The 23,007-nt window shown below is 41.3% G+C and overlaps 2 protein-coding genes across 4 annotated transcripts in view; one reads left to right on the top strand and one right to left on the bottom strand.

The window, feature by feature from the left end:
* The window catches only part of Eip75B (Ecdysone-induced protein 75B), a 369,370-nt gene extending 362,643 nt beyond the window's left edge, over positions 1–6,727 (bottom strand). Inside the window, exon 1 of the mRNA XM_070099329.1 lies at positions 4,976–6,727. Within this exon, the coding sequence (XP_069955430.1) occupies positions 4,976–5,828 (853 nt within the window). The 5' untranslated portion in view covers positions 5,829–6,727. The remainder of the gene's footprint in view (positions 1–4,975) is intronic.
* An 864-nt stretch (positions 6,728–7,591) lies between these two features.
* On the top strand, positions 7,592–20,963 carry LOC128699640 (uncharacterized). 3 transcript variants are annotated; one of them, XM_070099334.1, is made up of 3 exons: positions 7,592–7,750; positions 19,443–19,602; positions 20,196–20,963. In XM_070099334.1, the coding sequence occupies exons 1-3, from the start codon at positions 7,715–7,717 to the stop codon at positions 20,858–20,860; spliced, it is 861 nt and encodes a 286-aa protein (XP_069955435.1). In that variant the 5' UTR covers positions 7,592–7,714; the 3' UTR covers positions 20,861–20,963. The 3 variants fall into 3 exon arrangements, with proteins under 3 accessions (XP_069955435.1, XP_053648355.1, XP_053648354.1); XM_053792380.2 differs by lacking the exon at positions 7,592–7,750 and adding an exon at positions 18,482–18,579; XM_053792379.2 differs by lacking the exon at positions 7,592–7,750 and adding an exon at positions 18,504–18,590.
* The last annotated feature ends 2,044 nt before the right edge of the window (positions 20,964–23,007 follow it).

Raw genomic sequence — 23,007 nt, 5'->3', positions numbered from 1 at the left:
AAACATGGATAATGACAAACATGAATAATGACTAAACATGGATAATGACTAACATGGATAATGACTAACATGGATAATGACTAACATGGATAATGACTAACATGGATAATGACTAACATGGATAATGACTAACATGGATAATGACTAAACATGGATAATGACAAACATGGATAATGACTAACATGGATAATGACTAACATTGATGACTAACATGGATAATGACTAAACATGGATAATGACTAAACATGGATAATGACTAACATGGATAATGACAAACATGGATAATGACAAACATGGATAATGACTAACATGGATAATGACTAACATGGATAATGACTAACATAGATAATGACTGACATGGATAATGACTAAACATGGATAATGACTAACATGGATAATGACTAACATGGATAATGACTAAACATGGATAATGACTAACATGGATAATGACTAACATGGATAATGACTAACATGGATAATGACTAAACATGGATAATGACTAACATGGATAATGACAAACATGGATAATGACTAACATGGATAATGACTAACATGGATAATGACTAACATGGATAATGACTAAACATGGATAATGACTAACATGGATAATGACAAACATGGATAATGACTAAACATGGATAATGACTAACATGGATAATGGCTAACATGGATAATGACTAACACGGATAGTGACTAACATGGATAATGACTAACATGGATAATGACTAACATGGATAATGACTAACATGGATAATGACTAAACATGGATAATGACTAACATGGATAATGACAAACATGGATAATGACTAACATGGATAATGACTAACATGGATGACTAACATGGATAATGACAAACACGGATAATGACTAACATGAATAATGACTAACATGGATGACTAACATGGATAATGACTAAACATGGATAATGACTAAACATGGATAATGACTAACATGGATAATGACTAACATGGATAATGACTAACATGGATGACTAACATGGATAATGACTAAACATGGATAATGACAAACATGGATAATGACTAACATAGATAATGACTAACATGGATAATGACTAATATGGATAATGACAAACATGGATAATGACTAACATGGATAATGACTAACATGGATGATGACAAACATGGATAATGACTAAACATGGATAATGACAAAAATGGATAATGACAAACATGGATAATGACAAACATGGATGATGACAAACATGGATAATGACAAACATGGATAATGACAAACATGGATAATGACAAACATGGATAATGACTAACATAGATAATGACTAACATGGATAATGACTAACATGGATAATGACAAACGTGGATAATGACAAACATGGATAATGACTAACATGGATAATAACTAACATGGATAATGACTAACATGGATAATGACAAACATGGATAATGACTAACATAGATAATGACAAACATGGATAATGACTAAACATGGATAATGACAAACATGTATAATGACAAACATGGATAATGACAAACATGGATAATGACAAACATGGATAATGACAAACTTGGATAATGACAAACATGGATAATGACAAACATGGATAATGACAAACATGGATAATGACAAACATGGATAATGACAAACATGGATTATGACTAAACATGGATAATGACAAACATGGATAATGACTAAACATGGATAATGACTAACATGGATTAGAGAAACTTGGGGGAGGGTAAGACTTTATCCATCATTAAGACTCGGTGAAGCTCAGCGGGAGAACTTAATGAACACCTAAGCTTTCTTTGTGTTACTCCTCAAGGCAGGTCTTGATGCTGGTGAGAGGCTCTTGATCCAAGGAATTGGACCTGTGCTCCACCTCCTTGAATCGAGCCTGAATGCCTCCCGGGAGCTGCATAACCCATGTGGGTTGAACACCCCCCCCCCAAAATTAATGTAAATAATTATAACAATGAAATTTGGGTTAGCCATAAATTTGTGCTTCTGACGATAGCAGACAAGTGAACCACAGCACTGACATAAACACTGACTCACCAGTGACACAAACACTGACATAAACATTGACTCACCAGTGACACAAACACTGACATAAACATTGACTCACCAGTGACACAAGCACTGACATAAACATTGACTCACCAGTGACACAAACATTGACATAAACATTGACTCACCAGTGACACAAACACTGACATAAACATTGACTCACCAGTGACACAAACACTGACATAAACATTGACTCACCAGTGACACAAACATTGACATAAACATTGACTCACCAGTGACACAAACACTGACATAAACACTGACTCACCAGTGACACAAGCACTGACATAAACATTGACTCACCAGTGACACAAACACTGACATAAACACTGACTCACCAGTGACACAAACACTGACATAAACATTGACTCACCAGTGACACAAACACTGACATAAACATTGACTCACCAGTGACACAAGCACTGACATAAACATTGACTCACCAGTGACACAAACACTGACATAAACACTGACTCACCAGTGACACAAACACTGACATAAACATTGACTCACCAGTGACACAAACACTGACATAAACATTGACTCACCAGTGACACAAACACTGCCATAAACATTGACTCACCAGTGGCACAAACACTGACATAAACATTGACTCACCAGTGACACAAACACTGACATAAACATTGACTCACCAGTGACACAAACACTGACATAAACATTGACTCACCAGTGACACAAGCACTGACATAAACATTGACTCACCAGTGACACAAGCACTGACATAAACATTGACTCACCAGTGACACAAACACTGACATAAACATTGACTCACCAGTGACACAAACACTGACATAAACATTGACTCACCAGTGACACAAACACTGACATAAACATTGACTCACCAGTGACACAAGCACTGACATAAACATTGACTCACCAGTGACACAAACACTGACATAAACATTGACTCACCAGTGACACAAACACTGACATAAACATTGCCTCACCAGTGACACAAACACTGACATAAACATTGACTCACCAGTGACACAAACACTGCCATAAACATTGACTCGCCAGTGACACAAACACTGACATAAACATTGACTCACCAGTGACACAAACACTGACATAACCATTGACTCACCAGTGACACAAACACTGACATAAACATTAACTCACCAGTGACACAAACACTGACATAACCATTGACTCACCAGTGACACAAACACTGACATAAGCATTGACTCACCAGTGTCACAAACACTGACATAAACACTGACTCATCAATGACACAAACACTGACATAAACATTGACTCACCATTGACATAAACACTGACATAAACAATGACTCCCCAATGACACAAACACTGACATAAACATTGACTCACCAGTGACAAACACTGACTCACCAATGACACAAACACATAAACACTGGCTCATCAGTGACAAAAACATTGACTCACCAGTGACAAACACTGACATAAACACTGACTCACCAGTGACACAAACACTGACATAAACACTGACTCATCAGTGACACAAACACTGACATAAACACTGACTCATCAGTGACACAAACACTGACATAAACACTGACTCATCAGTTACACATTGACATAAACACTGACATAAACACTGACTCATCAGTGACACAAACACTGACATAAACACTGACTCATCAGTAACACAAACACTGACATAAACACTGACTCATCAGTGACACAAACACTGACATAAACACTGACTCATCAGTTACACAAACATTGACATAAACACTGACATAAACACTGACTCATCAGTGACACAAACACTGACATAAACACTGACTCATCAGTAACACAAACACTGTCATAAACACTGACTCATCAGTGACACAAACACTGACATAAACACTGACTCATCAGTTACACATTGACATAAACACTGACATAAACACTGACTCATCAGTGACACAAACACTGACATAAACACTGACTCATCAGTAACACAAACACTGACATAAACACTGACTCATCAGTGACACAAACACTGACATAAACACTGACTCATCAGTTACACAAACATTGACATAAACACTGACTCATCAGTGACACAAACACTGACATAAACACTGACTCATCAGTAACACAAACACTGTCATAAACACTGACTCATCAGTGACACAAACACTGACATAAACACTGACTCATCAGTTACACAAACATTGACATAAACACTGACATAAACACTGACTCATCATTGACACAAACACTGACATAAACACTGACTCATCAGTGACACAAACACTAACATAAACACTGACTCATCAGTTACACAAACATTGACATAAACACTGACATAAACACTGACTCATCATTGACACAAACACTAACATAAACACTGACTCATCAGTGACAAACACTGACATTAACACCCTGGTATGTGTTATGACCAGCATCATAATATGATCATTTTACCCAACATTATGAATCACCTGGCCACGGGAACCTGACCAGATATCAGTGCCAAGTTAATTATGGACTTCATCTTGGCTGTTTCACTCAAGAAAAACATTAAGATTTCAGCAGAAAGGCTCAGCAAATACAGCTACAGCAGCAGCAGCCACAGCAGCAGCAGCCACAGCAGCAGCAGCAGAACTCCAGCAGGAGCGAGACAGCTGGTTAACATCCTAGGTTTAAAACCTATCAACTGCACGAGGGTTATTAAGGCTGAATGTAACCTGTGTTCTAACATCAAGAATTCTTAATTTTCTACAACAGGGATTAAATCCAACTCTCAGTGTATATACACTGAGATACACGCCTCTCGTAATATATTTGTCAATGTATGTACACTGAAAGACGCGCCTCTAACGTACATATCTCAGTGTAAAAACATTGAGAGACACGCACCTCTCGGTGTATATACCTCAATATATCTCTGTATATATACTCTGCGATGATGGCTCAGATAACACACACTTACCTAGGTCGGGAATGGAGCTCGAAACATCGTCCGTATCGTCCTTCTTGCGTTCTTTCTTGCCCGAAACGCGAGGCCGTCCACTGGAGGACGAAGACGCGGATGTGGATGACGAGGGTGGTGAGTTTGTTGGTGGTGGACACTCAGAGACCCTTAGATGCTCCTGACGCATCTGGTCAGGGGGACGTGTCTGCTCAGGTCGAACTGTGTCGTGAGAGCGACGCACGTCTCTATACCTGGCACCCTGGGGACTGCGGATGACCTCCCGAGGCACGTCAAGGGGTCGTGCGAACTCAGGTCGTCTGCCCCTGGGGTCGTAGTAGTGGGAATCGGGAGGAGGCATGCTGGTCTCCACACACCTGATCACACCTAGCGTCCCTCCCTCATGTTTCGCATCGCGGTATTCAACTTCAGCCTCTCTTTTGACTAGTACTTGAGGCTTGATGTCAGCCTCGCTCGTGGCCTCCTGATGCCAAGAGGACGGCCTCGTAAACTCACAGGAGGAGACCTCCTCGAAAATGGGTTTAGTCTCTATGGGGGTGGCTTTCTTCTCTGGCTGCTGGGTAGTCTCCACATATTGAGGTACCTCCATGTATTGACTGACCTCAGCAGGATGATAGGAGGAGGAGGAGGAGGAGGAGGAGGAGGTAAAGACCTTGTACTCATTCGAGGGATACTCCTGGCCCGAGGTGTACTCTTGACCCGAGGAATACTCCTGACCAGAAGGGTACTCCTGGCCGGAGGGGTACTCCTGGCCCGAAGGATACTCCTGGGATGCATACATGGTATCGTCAGTACCGTTGACAGAGGAAGATACCAACGGTTCACACAGCGCTTTGTCACTCATTCTTCTCATGGCCACCAGGGTCACTACACATCAACACCTCCCCACTTGTCCAGCCCAACCTGTGTACTAGAGATGGTCACTTAGGGAAGTAAAATCTTTCCCAAAACACAGAGTACATACACAAACTTCGTTTTCTCTTCCAAAGTACATCCACAAGCTTATTTTCCCTTCTACTGAACGAGACGATATACAAATCTTAACTGCTATAGCATAATCCAAGTACACAAAGACACGACATTTACGTACACTGATATGTGAAAACCAAGTCTGTGGGAAGGCAGAGTTGCCTCTGCAGTTGTTAATAAACAGGAGAACCTTCACTGCCAGCAAGGTCAGGTTTGTAAGACTGGTACCACCGGGTCGAGTTGACGAGATGCGACCTTGAACCTGAAGTGTAATTCAACACCGTGGCGTGGGAGATAAACACGTTGCTCACACACCTTGTCACTCACACAACACCTGCTTCACTGTTGATACATAATGTCCCAGACAACATGTGTAGGCACAAAACCCAGAAGGCAGAATATGACACTACTTGACACACGTCGGGTAGCTCAAGTATGACACTGTGGTGGGGATGTTTGGGTGAGCACGGGCACTCTGGCACGCTCGGCACCTCAGCAACGACTGACGTAGCACCGACTGGCGTAGCAGTGCCAGCCACCCAGCAGGTGCCGCTTGAGGTAGTAGGGATACACGATACACTGCCAAGGGTCTGGGATCCTGGTGTCAGACTCCGTGGGGGAGGAGACAGACTCAAGAGGTCACCAGCGCCCCGAATGGAGGTCCTGCTTGAGTTTAGTGGTCTGGAGGTGAATGTAGCGGTAGAAGGCGCCGGAGGAGGTGTGAACGAGGGCGGTGCCAGGCAGGGCAGCGTAAGTGCCAGTGAGTGTGAGCGGAGGGGGCGGTGAGCGGTGTCTTGCCTGCAGCAGAGCGGGTAAGAATGCGTCCACATGTGCGTCGTAGTGGTGGCCGCGTGTGCATGCTAGTACTGCTGCGCCGGCGTCACCTCCAGCTCGCCACTCTGTGTGCGTGCGTGTGCGTGTGTGTGTGTACGCCTCGAGATGTGTGTGCGTGTGTTATGGAGCCTGGGGGAGCTACGACCCACGTGCAGCCACTCACCCCTTCGCTCACCGCTAATCCTACTTTTATCCATTATTATTAGAAGCATACAACATCAACGCTTGAACCCCACACATTACTGCACTCACGGAAATGTTTACTTAAAACATTCGACAACCACGTACAAAATCCTAATATCTTTTGTGATTGGCTAGTGACATCCTCTATGGTGACTGACTCCACCAATCAGCGAAAGCGCCTGGATCAATATAGGGACCTACGAAGGCAAAACAGCCGGCTCCTGTAGTTATATAAACCCCGAGTGAGGTAATATGTGAGACACGGGGACAGGAGGTGTCACGGAGGTCACCTACACCTCTAGCGACACCAGACGCAGGGACAAGAGGTGTCACGGAGGTCACCTACACCTCTAGCGACACCAAACACAGGGACAAGAGGTGTCACGGAGGTCACCTACACCTCTAGCGATACCAGACACAGGGACAAGAGGTGTCACGGAGGTCACCCCCCCACACACACATCATTACAATCCTCTGATAAGATAATCAAGATATGATTCAAGGGCGTCTTTATTAAACTCTAAACGTGTCCTGACCTTGATGACAATAAGTTATTTGCGACACGATTGTCAGCTTACTTATCATGTACATGACTGTACTTTCCTGTCTTTTCGTTGTACAGCTGTGAGTTGTGAGGTGGTTGTTGGTACACGAGAGGAGCCGCCAACCTGTACCGTAGATTCGGACATAAGTGACTTAAATAAGTTAGGATTTGTTTTACACCAAGATGCTTGGAGCCGTCTGTGTATATTAATGTACACACACATTGTTTATAGCGGTGATTACCAGGTAATATTGTTGCAAAAAATGATTTTTCAGTCTTTTTCTCCTCTCTCTCTCTCTGGGAAATTCTCCCCTCTCTCATACATTTACTGGGAAATTCTCCCCTCTCTCATACATTTACTGGGAAATTCTCCCCTCTCTCATACATTTACTGGGAAATTCTCCCCTCTCTCATACATTTACTGGGAAATTCTCCCCTCTCTCATACATTTACTGGGAAATTTTCCCCTCTCTCAAACAGATAAAATTCTTATAGATCTTAATATATGTTTCATATGATTTTCTTAAAAATGTGTAAAATATTACAATATATATATAGAAAATTGTATTAAATCGTGATTTTATTGCATATTTCGACTTTTGAGAATAGAGAGATTCTCAGACATTTTTTTTTTTTGCTAAAATATGCCGACTACGTGCTGCCAGCAGTAACAGCCTGGATGAGCAAGCCCTGATTCACCGGGGGCGTTGACCCCCGGAATACCCTCTAGGTAGACTCCAGGTATAAAGAATGCAAAAGAAATACTTTCAACAACCTACACCATATTCCATCCACCATATCATATGCTTATTATTCAACCATACATGCAACCTGGAGTATACCTGGAGAGGGTTTCGGGGGTCAACGCCCCCGAGGTCCGGTCTGAGACCAGGCCTTGTGCTGGACCATATTCCCAACCTGTATGTAAGTATGGTATACTTACATGATGCAGCAGTGTACACACTTGTTCCACACATCCCCTACACTTCCTAAAACCTCCTTCTTCCTCTCCAGTTATACTCTCTCCCTTGCCTATAATTCCTTCAATAATAACTCTACCTTACACTTCACCTTCTGTACTTAATTACCCCATAATTATAACACTATTTTTTTCACTTCTTTCACTCTTATACAAAGGAACTATGTATGCTGTCTGCCAGTTATTATTATCATTATTATTATCATTATTATTATCATTATTATTCTTATAATTGTTGTTGTTGCTGTTTAGCGCCTTAGAAATGGGAAGTAATTAGGTTTGAACTCAGGCAGGGGATCACTAGACCTTAAATAGCATCAAGGCTCACCCTTGAAGGGAAGGTAGAGTGTTCGTCTCACAACCGAGAGGATCTGGGTTCGATCACCGGGCGGGGCGAAACAGCCTCGCTGCACCAGCTGCCTCTGTCCACCTGCCGCTAAATTATTATTATTATATTCATTGGGGTGAGACAGTTTGACCCGAGGAAGGGAAGGGGCAGCCCCAGTACCTTGGATCAAGAGCTTTCAGCAAGTGTCAACTCCCCCCCCCACCTCTTCAATTTAAGTGATTCATTAGTAAATAGGTACGTAGGTGCTAGTTTCCACATGTTGCACCTGCTTACATAACAGTAAATAAGTACCTAGATGCTAGTTTCCACATACTTTTTGTACCTGATTACGTAACAGTAAATAGGTATCTAGGCGCTAATTTTCACACACTTGTTGCACCTGCTTACCTAATAGTAAATAGGTACCTGGATGCTAGTTTTCATACACTTGTTGCACCTGCTTACATAACAGTAAATAGGTACCTGGGTGTTAGTTTCCACATACTCGTTACACCTACTTACGTAGCAGTGAATAGATGTCTGGGGTATTACCTCACACTTGTTGTCCCTGTTTACGTAGCAGTAAATAAGTACCTGGGTGATGGTCTCCTGTCGTGGGTGGCATCCTGGGGGAGGTGACTGCATATCTTGCATTGGCTCGTGATTATAATGAACGAAGGTGGTATTATAACAGGTTTAACCTTGTACATTCCACGGTGTACAAATATAAATGACAGAGTGTACCTGGTGATCTTGCTTGATTATATTTGGCCCCGTGCCAATGATGGTCATGTTTGGCACTGACCTGCTCACATCTAGTCCAAGACCTGAGCTTAACATGTCTGACACTGACCTGCTCACATCTAGTCCAAGACCTGAGCTTAACATGTCTGACACTGACCTCACGATGTTACTTAACTATCAGTTTGTATATATACTGGGAGTGTATCCTTCTTGATGTATATACTGGGAGAGTATTCCTCTTGAAGTATATACTGGGAGAGTATCCCTCTTGATGTATATACTGAGAGTATCCCTCTTGATGTATATACTGAGAGAGTATCCCTCTTGATGTATATACTGAGAGAGTATCCCTCTTGATGTATATACTGAGAGAGTATCCCTCTTGATGTATATACTGGGAGAGTATCCCTCTTGATGTATATACTGGGAGAGTATCCCTCTTGATGTATATACTGGGAGAGTATCCCTCTTGAAGTGATCTGTTCTTGCAGATCCCCAGGCACTGATACCAAAAGTGAATCAAGGTCAGATTACCTGGTAGTGAAGGCTGTGTAATGATGTTTATAGCACATAATAGCATCTTAGATATTTTCTGAGAGATAGCTGCATGCGTCAGCTATCTGTCCTTTACATATATGTATTATTTATCAGTCCCTCACCCTGGAGTCAAGGCTGAGGGACTGACTACCTCAAACTCCTCCTGTTCCTCACTATTCTCCTTTGTATGAACTGATGAAGCCACTGTGTGGCGAAACGTTTCTTTAATAAAGATTTCCATATATTGCATTAGCGTCTCAATCTTCAATCAATAAAGGATGAGATAACACATTTGTGTCTGTGTTTCCACAGAGTGTGAGTGTACCATCATCCCAGCTGATATCTTTACCAACTCATCATTAACTGTATTTTGGAGCCCAAAAGATTCCGTCTTTGAGATAACAAAAGTTTTATTGTCTGCATGAAGATTTGGTTTAAATTTCTATAAAACATTGGAGATGTTATTAACGTTGGTAAGAAAAAGCAGAGGGCCAAATACCCTGCCTTGTGGCACCCCTGTGTTGACTGGCAGGTTAAGTATATTTGTTTAGACACAAGTACACATAAGTAGAATTATCATACATATTGTAAATTACCTAAGATAACCCCATAAAAGGTCAGACAAGGTGACTTATTTCCATTGGGATCCTTGAGGGTAGTTTGAACATTACCATCATTGAAGAAAAAGACACATATGCAACAGTTGGGCATCACAGTCGTTGACTGAAACGTTTCGCCCACGCGATAGGCTTCTTCAGTCAAATACAGAATAGAATAAATTGGAGGCATCAGTGTTTGAGGTGGTCAGTCCCTCAGCCTGGAGAAATGTACAACGCCATACATAGTCTGGAACAATGTGAAGCTAAAGTATAAGAATGTAATCTTAAATACTGCCAATGGTAAGGTGGGAAGGTCTGGAGGAGGAGCAGGATGGGAAGACCACTAGTAGAAGTAAGAAGGAGAGACTTTGAGGAATCCACAGATAGGATATGAGTCCCAGAGATAGAATGAGAGTCCCAGAGATAGAATGAGAGTCCCAGGGATAGAATGAGAGTCCCAGGGATAGAATGAGAGTCCCAGGGATAGAATGAGAGTCCCAGGGATAGAATGAGAGTCCCAGGGATATAATGAGAGTCCCTGGGATAGAATGAGAGTCCCAGGGATAGAATGAGAGTCCCAGAGATAGAATGAGAGTCCCAGGGATAGAATGAGAATCCCAGGGATAGAATGAGAGTCACAGGGATAGAATGAGAGTCCCAGAGATAGAATGAGAGTCCCAGGGATAGAATGAAAGTCCCAGGGATAGAATGAGAGTCCCAGGGATAGAATGAGAGTCCCAGGGATATAATGAGAGTCCCTGGGATAGAATGAGAGTCCCAGGGATAGAATGAGAGTCCCAGGGATAGAATGAGAGTTCCAGGGATAGAATGAGAGTCCCAGGGATAGAATGAGAGTCCCAGAGATAGAGTGAGAGTCCCAGGGATAGAATGAGAGTCCCAGAGATAGAATGAGAGTCCCAGTGATAGAATGAGAGTCCCAGGGATAGAATGAGAGTCCCAGAGATAGAATGAGAGTCCCAGGGATAGAATGAGAGTCCCAGGGATAGAATGAGAGTCCCAGGGATAGAATGAGAGTCCCAGGGATAGAATGAGAGTCCCAGGGATAGAATGAGAGTCCCAGGGATAGAATGAGAGTTCCAGGGATATAATGAGAGTCCCAGGGATATAATGAGAGTCCCTGGGATAGAATGAGAGTCCCAGGGATAGAATGAGAGTCCCAGGGATAGAATGAGAGTCCCAGGGATAGAATGAGAATCCCAGGGATAGGATGAGAGTCCCAGGGATAGAATGAGAGTCCCAGAGATAGAATGAGAGTCCCAGGGATAGAATGAGAGTCCCAGGGATATAATGAGAGTCCCTGGGATAGAATGAGAGTCCCAGGGATAGAATGAGAGTCCCAGGGATAGAATGAGAGTTCCAGGGATAGATTAAGATTTAGATTTTGCCACCGAAGCGGCTAGTTTATTGTGCACCCCATATCCATCCTGTGGACGGTAGCGCGAGAGCATATGGATACACAAAAGGCCTAGGAAATAGGCCCCAAAGGGTTAACAGGAATACATATGGATTTATATCTACATATCTATAGTTCACTTATCTGTTTCAAGCAAATTTAGGAAATTTGCTTAGTATATCTGGTATCTTATTTTCATTAATAAGATATCTTGACATGTCACATAGGTTATTATACTGTCTGTCTCTGTATTCCTCAATAAGTGGACAATTAAGCACATAGTGTTCAAGAGAGTGACCATATGCCTGATCCCATAATTTACATTTAGTTTGATCATTATCTGTGTGTCTCCCAAACTGCCAGAAGTACTTGTAACCAAGCCTAAGCCTGGCCACTACAACATCAGTCAGTACTTGTAACCAAGCCTAAGCCTGGCCACTACAACACCAGTCAGTACTTGTAACCAAGCCTAAGCCTGGCCACTACAACATCAGTCAGTACTTGTAACCAAGCCTAAGCCTGGCCACTACAACATCAGTCAGTACTTGTAACCAAGCCTAAGCCTGGCCACTACAACATCAGTCAGTACTTGTAACCAAGCCTAAGCCTGGCCACTACAACATCAGTCAGTCAGTCATTTTTGTGGAAATTGGTGTCACGCCCCTTGTGCAGATATCCCAGAACTAGCTACAAGCAGTATTAAAACAGAGAAGTGTTTCTGGGTATGCCCAAATGAGGAAAATCTGTGGACTAAAATCACAAGGGTATTAAAAGAGGACAACATCAAAGCTGCTTTCATAGAAAACCTGGAAGCTTTCTACAACAGATGGGAACATAAAAAGTCTGGGCTGAATGGTACTGCCCTTGATACTGGCCATGTAGTCAGAAACTGTAACGCTGGAGATGAAGTCCTGGTAGTCAGTAAATGTGGGGCTGATAGTGCTGTCCTGGGAGACAGTAATGGTGAAGCTGGAGGTGCTGTCCTGGGAGACAGAAATGGTGAAGCTGGAGATACTGTCCTGGGAGACAGTAATGGTGAAGCTGGAGGTGCTGTCCTGGGAGACAGAAATGGTGAAGCTGGAGATACTGTCCTGGGAGACAGTAATGGTGAAGCTGGAGATTTTGTCCAGGTAGTCGGGAATTATACGCAGGAAGGAATACATATAAATGACCTCATAGGGGACAGGAGCCATAGTAGGGAAACAAGTGTAGTCAAAGATAAGATAAAACCAATATTGCAAACAAGAAATACCGCAGGAAATAGCAAACAAGAGGACTCCACTAGCAATAGTGAGGATAAATTACCAAAAACAACTGGTGGGAGCTCCATTGTTGGTGCTAGGGAGGATAGAAGTAAGACAGGGAAACATGCACCAACAGGGAATACAGTCACAGAAACCCAAGGCAAGCGGAAACCAAGCCTGTGCACATACTATGCACTTGGTATCTGCTGGCATGGGAAATCTGGAAAAACAGATGGGACGTGCAACTATGACCACCCTAGAAAATGCCATGCCCATATGACAACAGGAAAATGCAAACTCCCTTCCTGTAAGCTTTTTCACCCTGAAATGTGTACCTCTTCAGTACAGGAAAGACTGTGCTATAACTTAAATTGCCAGGCATACCATCTAAAGGGGACAAAAAGATACAAAACATCCAGGCCATGGGAAAACCTGGGTAGCCACAGCCACTCAAGAGGGACAGGTTTTTTAGTGCCAGGAAGGAAAAAAAACTGGCAGGAAATGGCAGAAATCGTACACCAAATCCAGTCATTCCTGGAGTGGAACCACAGTCGATGGCCTCCACTCCAAACCAACAGATACAGATACTAATGCCGGAAAAAAAATCCCCCCCCAGTACCAACAATACCACCAGTCCGATAACATTCTTCTTTGCAAATATACAGGGTCTAAAGCCAGCAACAAACAACAAAATACCTTTCATCCGTGGACTGCTTGCAGAGGCAAAGGCAATGTTCGCGGCTTTCACTGAGACCCACATAAAGGATCACTTGGACAATGAAATATGGATCCCAGGTTACAACCTATACAGATGTGACAGAGTGAACAGGCAAAAGGGGGGGGTTGGCCTGTACATTGCAGAGTCACTTGTTTGCACAGAACTGCTTAATGCCTCAAACGATGTAGTGGAAGTTTTAGCAGTAAAGGTCGAGAACCAAAACCTAGTCATTGTGGTAGTCTACAAGCCTCCGGATGCAACATCCCAGCAATTCCAGGAACAGCTGTTAAAAATTGACCACTGTCTGGAAAATCTTCCAGCTCCTGCACCCAACATCTTGCTCCTGGGGGATTTCAACTTAAGGCACCTAAAATGGAGGAATATAGCAAATAATATTGTTGCAGAAATAACACCAGGAGGCAGCTCTGATGAAAACTCACACTCACACGAGCTTTTAAATCTCTGCACAAAATTCAATTTAAACCAGCAAATAATAGAGCCTACTAGACTGGAGAATACACTAGACCTCATTTTCACTAACAATGATGATCTGATAAGAAATGTCACCATATCAAAAACAATATACTCAGATCACAACATAATTGAGGTTCAGACATGTATGCGAGGAGCCCCAGACCGACAAAATGAGACTAGTCACGAGGGAGCATTCACCAAATTCAACTTCAATAACAAAAACATAAAGTGGGACCAAGTAAACCAAGTCCTAACCGATATAAGCTGGGAAGATATACTAAGCAACACAGACCCAAACTTATGCCTAGAACAGATTAACTCGGTGGACTCGATGTATGCACAAGGCTTATTCCTCTAAGAAAAAGGAGGAGTAGATGTAAAATAGAAAGAGACAGGCGCTCCCTTTACAGGCGACGGAAAAGAATAACAGAGCGGCTAAAAGAGGTCAATATATCTGAAATGCGCAGGGAGACACTGGTCAGAGAAAGCTAAAAGAATCCTTTAGGAGTCAGGAATCGCGGGAAGAACTAAAAGCTATAAATGAAATCGAAAGAAACCCAAAGTATTTCTTCTCCTATGCCAAATCAAAATCGAGAACAACGCCCAGTATTGGGCCCCTACTTAAACAAGATGGGTCCTACACAGATGACAGCAAGGAAATGAGTGAGCTACTCAAGTCCCAATATGACTCAGTTTTTAGCAAGCCGCTAACCAGACTGAGAGTCGAAGATCAAAATGAATTTTTTATGAGAGAGCCACAAAATTTGATTAACACAAGCCTATCCGATGTTATCCTGACGCCAAATGACTTCGAACAGGCGATAAATGACATGCCCATGCACTCTGCCCCAGGGCCAGACTCATGGAACTCTGTGTTCATCAAGAACTGCAAGAAGCCCCTATCACGAGCCTTTTCCATCCTATGGAGAGGGAGCATGGACACGGGGGTCGTCCCTCAGTTACTAAAAACAACAGACATAGCCCCACTCCACAAAGGGGGCAGTAAAGCAACAGCAAAGAACTACAGACCAATAGCACTAACATCCCATATCATAAAAATCTTTGAAAGGGTCCTAAGAAGCAAGATCACCACCCATCTAGAAACCCATCAGTTACACAACCCAGGGCAACATGGGTTTAGAACAGGTCGCTCCTGTCTGTCTCAACTACTGGATCACTACGACAAGGTCCTAAATGCACTAGAAGACAAAAAGAATGCAGATGTAATATATACAGACTTTGCAAAAGCCTTCGACAAGTGTGACCATGGCGTAATAGCGCACAAAATGCGCGCTAAAGGAATAACAGGAAAAGTCGGTCGATGGATCTATAATTTCCTCACTAACAGAACACAGAGAGTAGTCGTCAACAGAGTAAAGTCCGAGGCAGCTACGGTGAAAAGCTCTGTTCCACAAGGCACAGTACTAGCTCCCATCTTGTTCCTCATCCTCATATCTGACATAGACAAGGATGTCAGCCACAGCACCGTGTCTTCCTTTGCAGATGACACCCGAATCTGCATGACAGTGTCTTCCATTGCAGACACTGCAAGGCTCCAGGCGGACATCAACCAAATCTTTCAGTGGGCTGCAGAAAACAATATGAAGTTCAACGATGAGAAATTTAAATTACTCAGATATGGTAAACATGAGGAAATTAAATCTTCATCAGAGTACAAAACAAATTCTGGCCACAAAATAGAGCGAAACACCAACGTCAAAGACCTGGGAGTGATTATGTCGGAGGATCTCACCTTCAAGGACCATAACATTGTATCAATCGCATCTGCTAGAAAAATGACAGGATGGATAATGAGAACCTTCAAAACTAGGGAGGCCAAGCCCATGATGACACTCTTCAGGTCACTTGTTCTATCTAGGCTGGAATATTGCTGCACTCTAACAGCACCTTTCAAGGCAGGTGAAATTGCCGACCTAGAAAATGTACAGAGAACTTTCACGCGCGCATAACGGAGATAAAACACCTCAATTACTGGGAGCGCTTGAGGTTTCTAAACCTGTATTCCCTGGAACGCAGGAGGGAGAGATACATGATTATATACACCTGGAAAATCCTAGAGGGACTAGTACCGAACTTGCACACGAAAATCACTCACTACGAAAGCAAAAGACTTGGCAGACGATGCACCATCCCCCCAATGAAAAGCAGGGGTGTCACTAGCACGTTAAGAGACCATACAATAAGTGTCAGGGGCCCGAGACTGTTCAACTGCCTCCCAGCACACATAAGGGGGATTACCAACAGACCCCTGGCAGTCTTCAAGCTGGCACTGGACAAGCACCTAAAGTCAGTTCCTGATCAGCCGGGCTGTGGCTCGTACGTTGGTTTGCGTGCAGCCAGCAGCAACAGCCTGGTTGATCAGGCGCTGATCCACCAGGAGGCCTGGTCACAGACCGGGCCGCGGGGGCATTGACCCCCGAAACTCTCTCCAGGTAAACTCCAGGAGTAACTCTAGGTAAACTCCAGGAGGTAAGCCTAAGCCTGGCCACTACAACATCAGTCAATACTTGTAACCAAGCCTAAGCCTGGCCACTACAACATCAGTCAGTACTTGTAACCAAGCCTAAGCCTGGCCACTACAACATCAGTCAGTACTTGTAACCAAGCCTAAGCCTGGCCACTACAACATCAGTCAGTACTTGTAACCAAGCCTAAGCCTGGCCACTACAACATCAGTCAATACTTGTAACCAAGCCTAAGCCTGGCCACTACAACATCAGTCAGTACTTGTAACCAAGCCTAAGCCTGGCCACTACAATATCAGTCAGTACTTGTAACCAAGCCTAAGCCTGGCCACTACAACATCAGTCAGTGTTCACATTGCAAGTTGCTCCATAAACATACTTATCTACGTTCATGTTATCATAGTGAGTTATAGATCTACTCAGGCTTCTAACTGCATTCCTATAACAATCATTTTCATTATTTACTTCTCTCCTAATATTATTCCTAATGCTAGACACAGTTATACCAAAGTTATATTCTACATTCTCCTTCTGGGTACTCTTCTTGGCTAACATATCAACTTTATCATGAAGGAGTAATCCAATGTGTGATGAGATCCATAGCACTTGCAGAATGAGAGTCCCAGGGATAGAATGAGAATCCCAGGGATAGAATGAGAGTCCCAGGGATAGAATGAGAGTCCCAGGGATAGAATGAGAGTCCCAGGGATAGAATGAGAGTCCCAGGGATAGAATGAGAGTTCCAGGGATAGAATGAGAGTCCCAGAGATAGAATGAGAGACCCAGGGATAGAATGAGAGTTCCAGGGATAGAATGAGAGTCCCAGAGATAGAATGAGAGTCCCAGGGATAGAATGAGAGTCCTAGAGATAGAATGAGAGTCCCAGAGATAGAATGAGAGTCCCAGGGATAGAATGAGAGTCCCAGGGATAGAATGAGAGTCCCAGGGATAAAATGAGAGTTCCAGGGATATAATGAGAGTCCCAGGAATAGAATATTTCTCTATAACAAAAATATTATTGTTAACCCGCTAGTGTAACTCTACTGTGTCTACCTTAGGCAATAAAGTTATCTTTATTATAGAGGAATTTATTTTAAGAAGAGATAAAGAACGTAAGATTGATGACCGTAATTATTCATAGGTAGTACGGGTTTAGCACTTTTGTGAATGTGTCATAATATTAATAACATTAATTATAATAATAATAATAATAATAATAATAATAATAATAATAATAATAATAATAATAATAATAATAATAATAATAATAATAATAATAATAATAATAATATAAGACAATTATGAATGTTTCGACTGAAAACTTATGAATTAATTGAATTTAGCATTAATTACGTTTTTCTTAAATTCCGAAGAATACATGGTTAATTATTCTACTAGAATTTTAGGGTAAAGAAAAAAAATCAGTTAAAAAAAAAGTTTATTTTAGAATGATGGGAAGAACAAGTGACTGTTGACAGCGAGTGAAGATCTGGCGAATTTTTTTCTATACTTTTTTTTGACATTTTCCCTGTGAAAGGAAGTTTAGAACTTGTTAGTTGAGTGTAACTATTGTTGTAACTGTTGTTGAAGTTATTATTAGTGTGCTACAGCGCTGGAATTCGTAATTATTTTTATGAAATCTTGAGATGGCTGGTTAATTGCTCTTGATCCAAGGAATTGGGCCTTGTCCTTCCGTTCCTTGGATCGACCCTTTCACTCAGTTGCTCCCCATTCCTCCAGGTGCTGTATGCCCCGTACAGGTTTAGCACTCTCCCATGAATATGTGTGTGCTGAGGTGTCTGGGGTTCAGCTTCCCTGGAGGCTGATCCGGGTTCGATCCCCGGCTGGTCACACTATCTTATCTGAATTACTTGTTACCCTGGATGTATTAGAGTGAGGATATTTGCTGTTCAGAAGGACATCTGTACTGTCGTATTTGTGCGCCTATGACAAGACAGTGTTAGTGTGAATGATGGTGCAAGTGTTTTTTGTCGGGTCACCTTTCCTTGGTGGGAGACTACCAGTGTGTGGAAATAATATAATGTATATATATATATATATATATATATATATATATATATATATATATATATATATATATATATATATATATATATATATATATTTATTTATTTATTTATTTATTTATTTATTATAAATAGAGTTGGTTAGGTCAGTTTTGTTAGGTTTCTTGGGTTGTTTGTTTTATTGGTTATGCATTGCATGTTTTTTTTTATTTTTAAAATACTCATTGTACATTATAAAGTGTCAACTATGTATCTTCATGGCGATTTTTTTTAATACTGAAGGTATTCACCAAGAGATGTATTTTTGCATAGTGGTCTATAGGTGATATACAACCTCTATGAGTTGCAGCTCATGGGCTTAGAATTTAACACACCATTTCTTTGCAGGACAAAAAAAAAATGACTGAGTGTCAGGGAGAGGACGATGACGTGCTTGTGCAGGGTAACTCAGATATGACACCAGACACCACTGAGAAGGCTCTCTACAGCCTCGACGACACTGTCAGACAAATTAGAATTGCTGAACACAAACTTTACCAACAGAGAGGTCAGTACATATATTACCTGGTGTAATCACACACTATTTGTAGCTGCAAGAACTGAACCATTCTTGTGGTGTCAAGACTTTTTTGTCATGACTGTGTGACTGTTTTGGGTTATCCTGGGTTCTCTACACATATGCTGCTATTTATGATTATCTGTGTAACTGTATTTGTGTATACCTGAATAAACTAACTTAGTCTTCGGCCATTTATATTACTTTTTTAAATTTTCTAATGTTTGTAGCACTGGCTGCATCTTTTGATTCAGTAAGTTGTTACACTACTCTGAAAAACCATAACAGTATCCTTTCAGATACTGTTTGTTTTTTTTTTCAAAATTTACAACTTAAAAATAATGTTAAGCAAGTAGGCTTCTCTTAGTATTATGCATTATTAATAATATAATATTAATGTTGAATTAGTGGGCTATTCTTAATATCAGTATTTAACATTTACCATCTTTTACAGAATATGAGTAGTATATAACATTACCATCTTTTACAGAATATGAGTAGTATATAACATTACCATCAACACATATACTGCTATGTATGATGTGTACCTTTGCCTGAATAAAAACTTACTTAATCTTTTCCAGTAAACTGTGCTATGCTGACTGTGGAACTGTCAACTCTGCATGATCCCCTCATGAGGGAGATGTTCTCCATGTGTGTACAAGGTGAAGAACAAGTGAAACAGAAAATAGCTCAAGGTATTGAAGCACAAAAATATTTATCCCAGACTCTCCACACAAGTATGCCACAGGACACGCAGCAAGATCTGCCTCAAGACATAAATGAATGTGTACATGAGGAGCAGCATGAACCTCACCAGGAACCAAAACTTCCTGAATTACATGATACTCAGTCAGTATCAACTAATGATGCACAGAGAATTAATGCAAGCCACACTAGAAGTCAGAACAATGACTCTCTGGACTTATTCGAACTTGCCATATCAGATGGAGGTATTCCTTCAGAAGGTTCCTCAAGCACATCCTTCCAAAAAGAAACTCCAGTCTGTAATCCAAAGGAAAAACAGATTGAGGTGATTGATGCAGAAGCAGCATCTGCCAGGCAGTCAACAACTAATGGGGATGTACCCATGGAATCTATGTGTACAGATTTTGGTTTGCATAATCCCAGTGAGGATTCAGCCAATAATGAAAAAGAGTCTACTCCAGATCAGCATTATGATGAACAGACATCTGGTATGATTATCACTTTACAGCCTTGTCATTCTGGCTTATCCTTAGGTATCTAATCCAAACATTAATGTGTGAAGTAGGCAGGTGGTGCAAATCACTGAATGTAGAGGCAGTATATGATTCATGCAAATAAACACCATGGTATTTAGCATAACCAAACATGCTTTCTTTTGTTTTCAGTTACCACAGGGATTGTTTTTTTTTTTGTTTTTTTTTTTTGGTTTAATGGATTTCCTTCATGTTCAGTTTGGAAATTAATTGAATTTCAATGAGCTCATGGAAAAAATCTTAGTGTATTTTGAAAATATTGTGACTTTTCTGTTGAAAGTGAAGTACACTCTTGACAAGTTATTGAATGTCTGAAATGAGAATTTCATTACGGGATACTGTGCTCTACTAATGATAACGGATTAAGCAGATTTGTGTACCAATTTTATTCTGCACTCCAGTTTTGTGCTCTAGGATTATTGTTTTATTTCTTTAAACTGCTCAGTTTAATTGAACAAATTGTAATTTCTTAATAACATAAAAAAGAGATTTTAAGTTATAATGTACATTTATGCCAGTTTGATTTTAAGTTGTAGACTAGTCTCATAGTCATCTACACTTTTTTTGTTTAATCTTTCCTTGGAGGGCAGGTGGTTACTGTTTCATCAGTGAGAAAAGCTTTCTCCAGATTATTATTATAATCATAAACTAAGCACTAAACCCACAAGTCATACAGTGCTTGGTTTTTCCAGATCAAGTGCTTGTAGGTATTCACAGTGCAAACTTAAGCTGATTCACATTAAATATAAAAATTAACTTCCACATGCCTTCACCAGTTTGTATCTTCACCTTGATCCTCAGAAAGTGTTATTATTACTACAATAAAAACTATGCGCTAAACCCACAAGGGTCATACACCGCTGTTCAGCAAGCGTTAGTTAACATTTTACATTATTACTATTTAGTTTTAGTAGTGTATACTCACAAAGGTGGTAAGTAATTGGGTTTGATTCAAGGAAGGGAAAGGTAGCTACAATTTCTTGCCTCAATAGCCTTTCACTGGCATCAAGGCATCCACTTCTGAAAGGATATTCACAAAAACTATCATTCGACAGATTGCATTCTACATGGCAATATTGTCCTTAGGTACATGCACAGTCCAGGTTGTGTTTGACCTGTATAAGGCAAGAGGTGGTATGTATTTCAGTACAGGAAATATACACCCTTGTATATCTCATGGTGGACACACATTTTTATTTAGTCAATTTTAGGTTTTAAAGTAGTCTTGATTGATGGTGCCAGGTTAATGTATAAAACAGCAATGTCCATGTGCAGTTGATAGGCTTTAAATGTAAACTCTTCCATAGTTGTACAGCAATGGCCCCTTAAAGTCCTTTATAATCCAAGAAATTGGTCCTCATCTCCCTTTCCTTGGATAGAATCTGATTGCTTCCCATTTCCTCAAGTGCTGTATGCCTCTCATGGATTTTGTGCTCCCATAAATAATATACAACACTGGAGGAAATGCAAAGTGCATTCTTTCCCTAATATTTTTAGTACAATCGAAGTGCTGAACCCACGAGGGTCATACAGCACTACATTATTATTATTATAATAAAAAAGAAGCGCTAAGCCACAAGGATACAGCACTACATCTTTCCCTAATAGAAATTTATACTTGGCTACCCTCCTGCACTGTCACCTTGAGGGCAAATGTTGTCTGAAGTTTATCTGTTTTCTGTCCTTTAAGAGGTGCCTTGATGCCAGTGAAGGGCTTTTGATCCAAGGAATTGAACTTACCCTCCCCTTCCTTGTATCAGACCTAATTGCCTCGCATTCCTCAGGCACTTCATGGCCCCTACAGGTGCTTATAGGGATCATACAGAACAGAAGGTTGGTTAGTGTTATTATGGGGAGTGCTAAACCCTTAGGGATTATACAATGCCTGGGGAGAATGGTATGGAATTCATTCAGGCTCGGTTCAGGGAACTGGAGCACAGATCAAATTCCCTAGATCAAGGAACCTCCTTTGAGAGGGGAGTTAAAATTCTCTGCATAGAGCCCATCAGTATCAGGACACCTTCCTTGAATGAAGAGGAAAGCATAACTCCAGTTCTTGATAAATAGGGTCAAGCATTCTTTGTAGTAATAAATTACCCTACAGAGTTAAATCATTTTTCATTAATACTAATTCATTATCCAAATTGAAAAGAAC

The sequence above is a fragment of the Cherax quadricarinatus genome, chromosome 67 (genome assembly GCF_038502225.1).
Source record: "Cherax quadricarinatus isolate ZL_2023a chromosome 67, ASM3850222v1, whole genome shotgun sequence".
Lineage (NCBI taxonomy): Eukaryota > Metazoa > Arthropoda > Malacostraca > Decapoda > Parastacidae > Cherax > Cherax quadricarinatus.
The sequence above is the reverse complement of the archived record's forward strand: the minus strand, read 5'-3'. Positions and strand labels throughout refer to the sequence as shown.